This window comes from Coffea eugenioides, chromosome 1, assembly GCF_003713205.1.
Source record: "Coffea eugenioides isolate CCC68of chromosome 1, Ceug_1.0, whole genome shotgun sequence".
Taxonomy (NCBI): domain Eukaryota; kingdom Viridiplantae; phylum Streptophyta; class Magnoliopsida; order Gentianales; family Rubiaceae; genus Coffea; species Coffea eugenioides.
The window spans coordinates 20,350,127-20,363,184 of NC_040035.1; the positions used below are offsets into that span (position 1 = coordinate 20,350,127).

The 13,058-nt window shown below is 41.8% G+C and overlaps 2 protein-coding genes across 2 annotated transcripts; both read left to right on the forward strand.

The window, feature by feature from the left end:
• Positions 1–702: 702 nt before the first annotated feature.
• LOC113768822 lies at positions 703–1,212 on the forward strand. Its single transcript, XM_027313323.1, has one exon. It carries the CDS (start codon positions 703–705, stop codon positions 1,210–1,212), a length of 510 nt encoding a protein of 169 aa, XP_027169124.1.
• Positions 1,213–5,265: 4,053 nt separating this feature from the next.
• Positions 5,266–6,870, forward strand: LOC113768828. The gene is made up of 3 exons (XM_027313337.1): positions 5,266–5,779; positions 5,891–6,324; positions 6,712–6,870. The coding sequence occupies exons 1-3, from the start codon at positions 5,266–5,268 to the stop codon at positions 6,868–6,870; spliced, it is 1,107 nt and encodes a 368-aa protein (XP_027169138.1).
• The last annotated feature ends 6,188 nt before the right edge of the window (positions 6,871–13,058 follow it).

Sequence of the window (13,058 nt, forward strand, 5' to 3'; positions counted from 1 at the left end):
CATGCAAATGTGGTTTGTAATAGTGTGTGTGTATCATGTATTATACTTGGCTTGTATATATATTCCTTTCAGGGATTGTAAGAAGTTATTTGCATTTGATTGGGTCTTGGCGGCTTGTGATGTGGCAGTCACTATTCGCTTTACGTTTTGACTTTTGTTTTTCTGTTTCTCGATTGATGGTTTGGTTAAGCGCGCTAGTAGATTCCCGAACGACTTGAGTTCATGTTTTACCGTTTTAGTAGTCCTGGCGAGAGTTGGGCAGGCAGTCCGCTAACCCCTTTGGTACGCCTTAGGGGAAGGTGGGGCTGTCACAGGTGGTATCAGAGCCTAGGTTAGAATTACCCTGGGCGAACCTGAAACCTGATCCTTAGCACTTTTGGGATTGTGTTTAGACGCCATTAAGTGTGAATATATTGTCTAAGCTATAAACCTTAGCTATCTTTGTAGGTTATGGCTGGCACTAGTGGAGCGGGCGGAGGCGAGCCACCTCAGAGGCGCCCACGGGTTATCGACTACTAGGAGAGACCGGGAGGTCCGATCCGGCTGTGGTATACCGCTAGCCGGACCCGCCGCTGTACGCGTTGCCAGTTTTACTCTTACGTGGACCACGTGGTTGTGGCGGTACTTGCTGAACGACGAAGGCTTAGATGTGCCGCCGCCAGGGAGCGCACTGAGACTCTTAGGCTTAGGGGCATCACGCGGATGCAGGTCGATAGGATTGGAGAGCTCCAGGGGGACGTGGCCGAAAAATGGTTAGAGAAAATGATAGATATTTTTGCCATCCTACACTATTCAGAGGAGAGGCAGATTACTTTCGCCGTCTTCCAATTGGAAGGGGCTGCGCGTTCTTGGTGGAACGTGATACGAATGAAGTGGGATCGGGAACAAACACCAAGAACATGGGTAAACTTTATGAGGGACTTCAATGCGAAATACTTTCCCCCTTTAGTCCAGGAAAAGAAGGAGGACGAGTTCATTAGACTCTGTCAGGGGACGCAATCGGTGGCTGAGTACGAGAGCCAGTTTACTCGTTTATCTAAGTTCGCCCCTGAACTCATTCTAACGGAGCAAAGGAGAGTTCGGCATTTTATTCAAGGGCTCAATGTGGAAATTCAAAAGAATCTGGCGGTAGCCCAGATCAATACCTTTAGTGACGCCGTGGAGAAAGCTTTGCGAGTTGAAAATGCCAGGCTTCAAGTAAGGAACTTGTAGACACCAAATTTTGATTTCAAACTTTAATCATTTAATTAATTTAATTTTTATCTTTATTTGTTTCAATTTTAGGTCTTTATTTTATTTGATTTTTATTTTTGTTTCGGTTCGTGTCTCTTGTCTTACTTTAATTGAATTAAGAGTTTTTTGCACTAAATTTTCGGAAAAAGGAAAAAAGGAAAAAGGAAAAAAAAGAAAAAAGTTAATCAAAGGACAAGAATAAGACACATAAGCCTACTTTGGGGTTTAAAATCTTGGCCTTTCATATTCGGTTTGGTTTTTTGGGGTGCCTTTAAAGATAAAAACAGCCGCAAGCCAAAAGGGGGAACAATTAGAAAGGGGAGCCGGCTAGAAAGAAAAAAAGGTAAAGCCAGGAGAGGGCTGAGAGACAGAGGGCAGAGAGGGCTAGAAGGATCTGAAAGAAAAGGCTAAAAGAAACAGAGGAAGAAAAGGGCCGCGGAGGAAAAAACTTGAAAGGGGAGCTACGGGAAAAGAAATTAGAGAGAATCGAGAGAGAGCTCTCGGCTACGGAAAAAGAAGAAACAGAGAGAGCTTTGAGGCATCAGGGACGGAATAGAAAAAAGCAGAGGAGAGGAATGGAAAAGAGGGGCGGCGGACAAGGCGAGGGGAAGAAAAACAGGAGCAAGAAAACAGAAAATTGGGGAGTTTTCGGATGAATCCGAAATGAGAAAGAGGGAACCGGTGGGTAGAATTAAACAAAACGAAAGGAAGAACTGATAAACAGAGGACATGAGGCTCCGGTTGAGCAAAGAACCGAGAAAAGAAACAACGGGAGAAAGAGGAGCTAAAGTGAACCAGGGAGGGAAATGGAGAGTCGGCGCAGCTAGAACAAGAAAAAGAAAAGCAAGCTGCAGAAGAGTTAAGGAAACCAGAGAGGAGAGTTTCAGCAAGAGCAGAGAGAAATCTGGAAATTGGAGGGGTTTCCTTCGGAGGATTCGAACGATAGCCATAGCAAGGAAAGGTCACAGCCGCTGCCACCACCGGAATTGTCCACCGCCACCACTGCAATTTGCCATTACCGCCTGAAAAATCCTCGCCAAGGACGCACTGTAAGTCTTACTTTCAAGTGAAAATTCTGGAAATCCCCAACCCCAAGCATGTTTCTGTGAATTGGTTTTTACGGCTTTCTTGATTGATTGTCCGTTTTCTTTTGTTTTTGATTGTAAATGCGCTATGGGTTGATTGGACTGTACTTTTTGGGTTGCTGATGAAATTTTGGGGGCGGGTTCTTGAGTCAATGGAGCAAAAAATTTACCGAAGTTTTTCATGCTCGTTTAGTGTTCGATAAAATGCCCGAAAAGAAATCTGGAACCAAAAGGGAAGATTTCACGCTTTTTCTGTTCAAGAGGGACTCTGGCCAGTCCAAAGCTGGCCAGAATACATGAGTTCGCTGGTCGGGAAGAGAAAGAGAAGCCATGAACTTTTGAAATTGATTTTGTTCAATTTTGCTGTTTTTGCATTCCATAATGATGTGATGTTGTTGCCGTGTAAATTTGTCGGATTTTCTGAAGTATCCGAAGTTGCAAAAATGTTTCCATCTCATTTGCCTGGAAGAAGAAAGCTCCTGCGAAGTACGGAGCATAGATTTCTAAAGAATTGCAATTCGACCCCTAAACTTTTTCCTAATTTCTCTGTGGCCCAAAATCTGGAAAAATCGACCTAATTTTGCCCTTTTAAGCTTATTCCCTTGTTTGCATATTTTAGTGAATTGTTGGGTAGATTAATTCTGAGATTATGATATGATTAGGTTTTAATGTTTTTTAGCTATCTTATTATTTTGATGGGTTTAACAAAAATTAGTTGGGAATTGGATTAGGTTTATTTTGATTGGGTCTTGATGGTGGTTTGTTTGTTTGGATTGGGTTTTGTTTTGTTTATTTCCTGGGTTAGTAATTTGGGCTCGAGAGTTAAAGCCCATGCATTTTGTTGGGTTTTACTTGATAAAAATGATAGGCTGGCCCATCCAATTTGCTTTGGATTTTTAAATGGGCTAGGAAAGTTTCGGCCCAAGAAATAAATAAAATGACCCAATGGCCTGTTTGATTAAGAATTTGGTAATTGGATTTGCGAATCAGTCCCTGGATTTTTTCCTTAGCTATACTGTGGCCCTTGAAACTTTCAATTTCTTTCAATTGGGTCCTTAATTTAATTGCAAGTAGGTCCTTGAACTTTATTTTTCTTTAATTTTGACCCCAAAACTTTTGTTAATCTTTGCAATTAAGTCCCTGCTTGTTTTAATTTCTTAAACATGGGTTGTTTGCCTTCTTTTACATGATTTAATTGATTCATTCCATGCTTATTTTTATCTCATGTGATTATTTGTTAATTAAAGCGATGCCTTGACCTTTTCTTTTATTTTGGAGGGCAAATGAGTCATTTCACTTTGTTAGGGGCTCCAATTCAAGGGAGGTACACTCTATCCTTTATTTTCACTTATTTGACTTCCTATGTGCCTTCGTGTGGCTTCATGTGCTTAATTTCATGCCTCTTGAATGTTTATTTCATTTATTTGCTTTATTTGTTTCAAGTTTTGAATGTTTATTTTCGAGCTTGATTTTCATCATTTGAAAGGCTTGAATGCCAAAATTGTAATAGTTAGGTTATTTTTATTTCCCCTTTTAGATTGTAGTAGGCCTTCCCCCCTAAAATGTAATAGTTAGGGTCTTAATTGCCTTGTGTGTTTTGCATGTCTATGTGCTATGTGTTTAATCGCTTTCTTAGGTTTTGGCATCTAGATATGCATGCTTATGTGTTATGTGAATTACGTGCTCACATGTCTACTTGCTTTAATTATGCTTATTACTTATATATGTGTGTGATGGATGCAAATGCACGTAACCGTGGCTAGTCCAATGCTAGTCATGGTTGTCCCCTCGAGCTCTTGCAAGTCCAATGCTTGTGAGAGAGCGTAGATGTGGGCTAGTCCAATGCTAGACCCTTAGGAGCCCTCCGCGCGTTAGATCATGATTGTGTGATCACTTCATCTCATGCATATCTTTACTTTTTAGGGCCTTTTTCACCATGTCGCATGACACTTTCCTTATATATGTACACCCCTTCCCCATATTTTCCCTTATAAATATTACTTGCCCCTTTTGTATGATACATAACATTAGAATTGCATTTCATTCTAGCAATAGGATTAGGGTAGTGCATTTGCTTGATTAGATTAGGAAAACCCCTTGAATATGGGATATGGACGAGTTTGGCTTTCTAGCCTTAGCACGCTCGTATTCCCTCTATTAAAGGGGAAATTGAGTCACGAACATTAGTCCCCCGTGCCCGACATGATGCATTCCTTTAGGACATGTATATTTCTATAATTTTCCTTTTCTTAGAGTCTCATATTTTTGCATTATCCGTGACCTCTCCAAGGAGTCATTATTGGGCGTCACAATTAATGTGATTGGCACCATTCAATCTTTGAAGAGAAATTTTGCCCCCCGATGCCCCCCTAGGTCTAGGGTTTGCATTCATATAGTACATCCAAATGTGATAAATCTTTTGGTTAAAAAATAAGAAAATCCTAGACTAAATCACGCAACTAGCTTTGGCTAGGTCGAAGGGGTGCCTTGGATTTCATCCTTGCCTTCCCCTTCGTCAAATGTGACTCCCGAACCTTTTTCGTTGGTGTACGTAGACTAGGAGTCGTTTAAAAAGGGTTTTTCTATTTTTTCGAAAAAATTCATTTTTAGGTGACTTGGTACACCTTAACTCTATACCAAGTGGCGACTCCGATTTTTATTTCAAAAACCCTTTTTAAACTATATTTTGGGTCGAATCGTCGCATTTTCAAGTCCCATTTAGACCCATATTTTTCTTCATTTTCTTTGTAAATCAAAATTCATTTTTCAAATCAAAAATTCACTTTCTAAACCATTTATTTATTTATTTATTTTTCTTGTAAAAAATGGGGCGCGACAGAACTTTCAGGTGAAAAAATGGGGGTTCTCTGCGAGTAGTTCGACCCAAGGGGATAAAGGGACCCCTCCCAAGTTTGGAAGAGGAGCCGGGGGAGGAAGGCAACCGGGGATGACGCGAGGGACTCCGCCGAGGGGTGGTCACAATGGACGGGGTCCGCAGAGAAGCGTCTCACAAGGAAGTTCGGCCTCAGTTGCACGCGGACCCTGTGGATTTTGTGGGAAACCAAACCACACTGAGGACAACTGTTGGAGGAAAGAGAGAAGATGCCTGCGCTGCGGGAGTGCGGAGCATCAAATAGCCAACTGTCCAGTGTTACCTCGGGAGGCGAGAGTAACCACCCAGTCGTCGAAGGCCAACTCGGGACAGTCCAAGGTAGAAGGGACAAAGCCAAAGGTGCCAGCTCGGGTTTACTCCCTTGAGCAACAACAAGTCCTTGATTCCTCTGGGGTTGTAGAAGGTACGATCCCTGTTTTTCATCGTCTAGCTAGGATTTTGATCGACCCTGGTGCTACCCATTCCTTTGTTAACCCCGATTTTATGTGCGGCATTGATATAACCCCTGTTAGCTTGCCTTATGACTTTGAAGTTAGTACTCCTACGGGGGACCAACGTTTGATTACTGGTTTGATGTATACAAGTTGCGAAATTTGGGTAGGAGAGAGGAAGCTTTTGGGGAATCTTATAAGTTTAGCTATTAAGGGGTACGACGTTATATTGGGTATGGACTGGCTAGCAAGGTACGATGCACAACTTGATTGTAAGAGGAAAATAGTGGAACTTCGTATACCGGGGGAGGCAACCTTAAGGCTAGATGTAAGAGGTAGTTTAGCCACATCTGCATTGATTTCGGGTATGCGGGCTAGGAAATTTCTGTATAGAGGGGCCCAAGGGTTCCTAGCTTTTCTTATAAACACTCCCACTGATAAGTTGAGGGTTGAAGATGTGCCTGTAGTAAGTGAGTATCCGGATGTGTTTCCTGATGAACTAGTAACTTTACCCCCGGAGAGAGAGATAGAGTTTAAGATCGACTTATTACCGGGGACGTCACCTATCTCTAAGACCCCCTATCGAATGGCACCTGCTGAGCTCAAGGAGTTGAAATTACAGTTGCAAGACCTGTTGGAGCGTGGGTTTATTCACGAGAGTGGATCTCCGTGGGGGGCTCCGGTACTATTTGTTAAGAAGAAGGATGGAACTTTAAGATTGTGTATCGATTATCGGGGATTAAACAATATGACCATTAAGAACAAATACCCACTTCCCCATATCGATGAACTGTTTGACCAGTTGCAAGGCGCGGTGGTCTTTTCAAAGTTAGATCTCCGACAGGGTTATTATCAGTTGCTAATTAAGAAAGAAGATGTACCCAAGACTGCTTTCAATTCTAGATATGGGCATTTTGAGTTTGCGGTCATGCCCTTTGGGTTGACCAATGCCCCTGCCGCCTTTATGGATTTGATGCATCGGGTTTTCAAACCCTACCTGGACCGATTTGTTGTCGTGTTTATTGACGACATTTTGGTCTATTCTAAAACCCGTGAGGAACATGAGCAGCATTTGAAGTTAGTGTTACAAATCCTGAGAGATCATCAGCTATACGCCAAATTCAGTAAGTGTGAATTTTGGCTGGAGAAAATCTCTTTCTTGGGACATGTGATTTCAAAAGAAGGTATTACAGTGGATCCCGCGAAAGTAGAGGCAGTGGCTGAATAGAAGAGGCCAGAAAACCCCACTGAGATTCGCAGTTTCTTAGGGTTGGCTGGGTACTATAGGCGCTTCATTAAAGACTTTTCCAAACTGGCCGGCCCTTTAACCGATCTAACGAAGAAAAATGGCCGGTTTGTGTGGGATACTAGGTGTGAAACCAGTTTTCAGGAGTTGAAGCGAAAGTTAACCATGGCTCCTGTTTTGGCCTTGCCTAATAGGAAGGACAGTTTCACTGTTTATACCGATGCTTCGAGGGAAGGCTTAGGGTGTGTGTTGATGCAAAATAATCACGTGATTGCTTTTGCCTCTAGGAAACTGAAAACCCATGGACAAAACTACCCTACCCACTATCTCTACAGGGTTACCTTTGAGGTTTATTCAGACCATAAGAGTTTTAAGTACCTCTTCTCCCAAAAAGAGTTGAATATGAGGCAACGCCGGTGGATGGAACTCTTAGAAGATTATGACTGTACGATCAACTACCATCCGGGTAAGGCTAATGTAGTAGAGGACGCCCTAAGTCGGAAGGCTCAAGTAGCAGGGTTGATGGTCAAGGAGTGGGAAATGTTAGGAGCAGCTAGTGAGTGGAACCCTAGATTGGGATGCAAACAAATAACTTTTGGAAATATTCGGGTAACATCTACTATTCTCGATCGAATTAAAGAAGCCCAAGAGAAGGATCCGATGGTACAAAAGTGGAAGGAAAAGGTAGAAAATGAAGCACTACCTGATTTCAATTTGGGTCCTGAAGGGATTTTAAGGTATAGGAACCGAGTAGTAGTAGCCAATGATGAAAACCTGAAAAGAGAAATTTTAGAGGAAGCCCATCGATCGAAATACACGATCCATCCTGGTAGTAATAAGATGTACCAAAACTTGCGACGGTTGTACTGGTGGGATAAGATGAAGAGAGAGATTGCTCAATATATCCAAACCTGTCTGATTTGCCAGCAAGTTAAGGCTGAACACCAAAAACCCTCTGGACTGTTACAACCTCTTGAGATACCCGAATGGAAGTGGGAAAATATCACGATGGACTTTGTTTCTGGACTGCCAAGAACTCAAAAAGGACATGATTCCGTTTGGGTGATCGTTGATCGGTTGACCAAATCGGCCCATTTCTTACCTGTGAATGTGAAGGATTCCATGGATAAGCTGGCTCGGTTGTACCTGAATGAAATTGTGAGGTTGCATGGGGTTCCAGTGAGTATAGTTTCAGACCGAGATCCTCGTTTTGTATCGAGGTTTTGGCAAAAGTTTCAGGAGAATTTGGGGACCAAAATCAACCTTAGTACCACCTATCACCCCCAGACGGATGGACAGTCAGAGCGAACAATTCAAACCCTCGAGGATATGTTACGGACTTGTATTCTGGATTTTGGGGGTAATTGGGGCCAACACATGACTTTGGTAGAGTTCGCCTACAATAATAGTTTCCATTCATCCATTCAAATGGCACCATATGAAGCTCTCTACGGACGGAAGTGTCGTTCGCCCATTTATTGGGATGAAGTAGGGGAAAAGAAAGTTCTAGATCCAACAACCATTCCTTGGATGGAGGATGCACAAGAAAAGGTTAAATTGATCCGTCAAAGACTCCAAACAGCTCAAAGCCGACAAAAGAGCTACGCAGATAACCGAAGGAAAGATTTGGAGTTCGAAGTTGGAGACCGTGTTTTCCTTAAAATCACGCCACTACGAAGTGTCACTGCGGGTAGAGGAAAGAAACTTCAACCACGGTTCGTGGGGCCTTATACAATTCTCCAACGAATTGGGAAAGTAGCGTACCGACTCGAGTTGCCACCAAGCTTATCTCGGATTCATGACGTTTTCCACGTCTCGATGCTGAAAAAGTACTATCCTGATCCAACCCACATTGTACGACCAGAGGAGATTGAGTTAGATAAGGCACTCACTTACGAAGAGAGACCGGTACAAGTACTCGATCGAAGGATTAAGGAATTAAGGAATAAACAAATTCCATTAGTGAAGGTTATGTGGAGAAATCATGGAATAGAAGAGGCAACTTGGGAGTTGGAGGAAGAGATGCAAAAGAAATACCCTGAGCTATTTAGTAACCCAGGTGAGCAATTTCGAGGGCGAAATTCTTTAAGGGGGAGAGGGTGTGAGAACCCAGAAAAAAAAAATATTTAGGTATTATTTTATTCCGGTGCACCCGTTTTCTTTTATTTTCTTTCTTATATTACTTTTATCAACATTTTATCAGTAAATATAGTTTTAAAATCATTTTTCTAGTAAAAGGTAATTCGTGAGAAATTAGGAATGTATATTGGACGTGGGACCCGCTCGTGCATTAAGTGAGAGAAATTCGGCCAATTAGGTTAAATTTTGCGTAAAGGGATTTAATTACCAGGTGTTAGGAGATAGTTGGAGGTTACCTAGATGGATTAACAATGAGGAGACAAGAGATGACTTCTAGCAACAATAAGGTGCCAAGTGTCCAATTGTGGTTAGTGTAGACTTGCCTAACTTTCTTTATCTTTACTAAAAGTCCAAATTTGACCCAAATAGTCTTCATCTTCTACCTTCCTTGGCCGAATTCCTCTAGCAAGCAAAGGCAAAAAATTCTTCAACCTTCCATCTTCTAATCTTGCTCAAATCTTGAAAATAACCGATTATTTCTTGAATTAGTCCATAAAATCATCTTGCTAAGGGTCTTTGAAGAACTTGGTGGTGTTGTTTTGGAAGGAAACCTCCTAAGCTACAACCTTTCTTGAAGAACTAAGGTATCTTGCTTGGAACTCATCTTTTGTTTCTAATTTTGGCCAATTGGTGCCTTATAGTAGCTATATACGTGATTTTTCGGAAGATTTGGTGGATTGGAGTGAAGCTAGCTAATTTTCTGATTTTTGTGGGAATTTTCTGTTTTCCTATGATTGATATGATTGAGCTGGAATTGATGGTTCTAAATGGCATTATATAGCTCTCTTGTGCGTTAATTGTGGTTAATTGCGGAAAATTTCCGCTTGTGCGGAAAATTTCAGATTTAGGGTTACTAATTGGGGGTTTTCTATGGTTGATAGTTGAGCTTCTAATTGGCTATAATTGAGGGGTATTATGACCCCAATGAAGTATATTGAATGGCTTATGAATTGTTTGGGTGCTTGTGGTTGTGTTGGATAGCTTTTAATGGTTGTCTTGTAGGTTGGAAAAGCTGAAATTTTAGGGGAAATGTTGTCCAAGTGTCTAGGGTATCGGATTCTTATGAGTTGGGTTGAGATTTGATAGAAATGAATAATCTTAGGTTTATTTCTACTTTTAACCCTAAATGTTATGTATTTTTCATTTCCAAGCTATATTTGGGTCTTGCCTTAATAGTTCCTAGAAAAAGGTATTCGACTTGTGTTTGAGTTTTCATTGTACTTTCTTGATTGTTATAGGGCGTGCCGGTGATCCGAGGCTCACGTCGGGCGAAAACTTGTGAAATTTCTTTGTTGAACTTGGTGAGTGTACTACTCACATGTTTGTTATTCCGTGGCTTTCTTGTACTTGAATTCTGTGATTTGGACTAGTTATGATGATTGTTTGAGCTAGGTGAGGCGAGGGTGTACTTTACCACTCTCGTACTCTCTGGCCTTCTTGACTGGTTATTACATTAGGCTTACTTGACTGTTTATGATATCACTTGAATACTCTTGACTGTACTTGATTTGGTGTCGATTGGATACCAACCTTTACTGTAACTCTGGACCTTTACTGTTCACTCTGAGTTCTACCTCATTGGAAGTCAATGGACTCGAGCCAGTAAGGACTTGGTCGGGGACATTTGACAAGCCATGGGGACTGTATTTGGGAATCTTTGGGTATGAGACCCTTGATTCCGGTATACTCGAGTAATACCAACTCTGTACTGTTTGGTGTTCGGGCCCGGTAACGGGAAAGTGAGGTGGACGGATAATTGGAGTAAAGAGGAGTCTACGGTCATGATTACCTGGTATACATTGACGGAGAGTCAATGAAATGAGATCAAGCATGACAAAAGAGGAAAAGGGCTCTTGAGAGCCATCCGTATCCTTTTGTTCCCTACACTTGGGTGTTATTGCTTTTACTTACTTGACGTGCGTATTTGGACTGAATATTCTTGTGTTTATGAGATCCTAGCATATTTACGTGATGGTACCTCATTGGGCGAAAGCTCACTCCGTTAATTTTTGTTTTCCTTACAGGGAATTATCTTTTGGACTTTTGATTTTGAAGAATGAGTTGAGTAGAGTTAGTCGAGAAATGTTGTATAGCTCATCAATAGTTGGAACCTTAATTGTACTCGGATTTAAATGCTTCATTTTGGCTTGTAATCATGCAAATGTGGTTTGTAATAGTGTGTGTGTATCATGTATTATACTTGGCTTGTATATATATTCCTTTCAGGGATTGTAAGAAGTTATTTGCATTTGATTGGGTCTTGGCGGATTGTGATGTGGCAGTCACTATTCGCTTTACGTTTTGACTTTTATTTTTCTGTTTCTCGATTGATGGTTTGGTTAAGCGCGCTAGTAGATTCCCGAACGACTTGAGTTCATGTTTTACCGTTTTAGTAGTCCTGGCGAGAGCTGGGCAGGCAGTCCGCTAACCCCTTTGGTACGCCTTAGGAGAAGGTGGGGCTGTCACACATATCCTCGAGGGTTTGAATTGTTCGCTCTGACTGTCCATCCGTTTGAGGGTGATAAGCGGTACTAAGGTTAAGTTTGGTTCCCAAGGTCTCTTGAAACTTTTGCCAAAATCTCGACATGAAACGAGGGTTTCGATCGGAAACTATACTCATTGGGACCCCATGTAGCCTCACAATTTCTTCCATATATAACTAGGCCAACTTGTCCATGGAATACTTCATATTTACAGGTAAGAAGTGGGCTGATTTGGTTAAGCGGTCAACGATCACCCAAACAGCATCATGTCTCTTTTGTGTTCTTGGCAATCCGAAGACGAAATCTATTGTAATATTGTCCCACTTCCATTCGGGTATCTCAAGAGGTTGCAACAATCCAGAGGGTTTCTGATGTTCAGCTTTAACTTGCTGGCAGACAAGACAGGTTTGTACATATTGAGCAATCTCCCTTTTCATCTTATCCCACCAGTACAACCTTCGTAAATCCTGATACATCTTGTTGCTTCCAGGATGGATCGTATATTTCGATCGATGGGCTTCCTCCAGAATATCCTTTTTCAAAATTTCATCTTTAGGCGCTACTACTCGATTCCTATATCTTAAAATCCCTTCAGGCCTCAAATTAAAATCAGGCACTTCCCCTTTCTCCACCTTTTTCACCCATTTCTGTACCATCGCATCCTCAGTCCGGGCCTCTTTGATTCAACCTAATATAGTAGATGTTACCCGAATATTTCCAAAAGTCACCTTTTTACGGTCCAAACTAGGATTCCACTCACTAACTGCTCCTAACATCTCCCACTCCTTGACCATTAACCCAGCTATTTGAGCCTTCCGACTTAAGGCATCAGCTACTACATTCGCCTTCCCCGGATGATAGTTGATCGTACAGTCATAGTCTTCCAAAAATTTCATCCACCGTCGCTGCCTCATGTTCAATTCCTTTTGAGAAAAGAGGTACTTCAGGCTCTTATGATCAGAATAAACTTCAAAGGTAACCCCGTACAGGTAGTGCCTCCATTTTTTCAGAACAAAGGCAACGGCGGCAGCTAACTCCAAGTCATGCGTTGTGACAGCCCCACCTTCCCCTAAGGCGTACCAAAGGGGTTAGCGAATTGCCTGGCCATCTCTCGCCAGGACTACTAAGACGATTATACACAACTCAAATCGTTCCGGAATACATTAGCACGCATAAACAAATAAACAATCACGAAACGGAAAAATGAAAATCGAATAGTGACTGCCACGTCACAATTCGGCCGGTTTCTGGCCGGATTGGAGGCAGTAGCCATTCCACCGGATTCCAAAAATTTCCCTGTCAATCCGGCCAGCAATCCGGCCAAGAACTGACCGGATTTAGGCCGGATTCTCCTGTATAGTTTCCCACCAAAATTTTTCCTTTCTTCGTTCAAATTCCAAGTTTGTCCGAAATCCAATCAAGAACAATTAACTTCATATAACACTAGAAAGGAACATTACCAAACCAAATGTAACACATGATCATGTGTAAACACTTTCATATATACATACACTTGTAAAATTACACGTTCAAAAAGAGATACATTGG

Bases quoted from the DNA above. Each gene is read 5' to 3' on its own strand.
- LOC113768828 (XM_027313337.1), top strand. From the start codon at position 5,266: ATGACGCGAGGGACTCCGCCGAGGGGTGGTCACAATGGACGGGGTCCG. The intron at 5,780-5,890 runs GTTTGATGTATA...TGGACTGGCTAG, and splicing joins GGACCAACGTTTGATTACTG to CAAGGTACGATGCACAACTT. The intron at 6,325-6,711 runs GTACTATTTGTT...GAACATGAGCAG, and splicing joins GATCTCCGTGGGGGGCTCCG to CATTTGAAGTTAGTGTTACA.
- LOC113768822 (XM_027313323.1), top strand. From the start codon at position 703: ATGCAGGTCGATAGGATTGGAGAGCTCCAGGGGGACGTGGCCGAAAAA.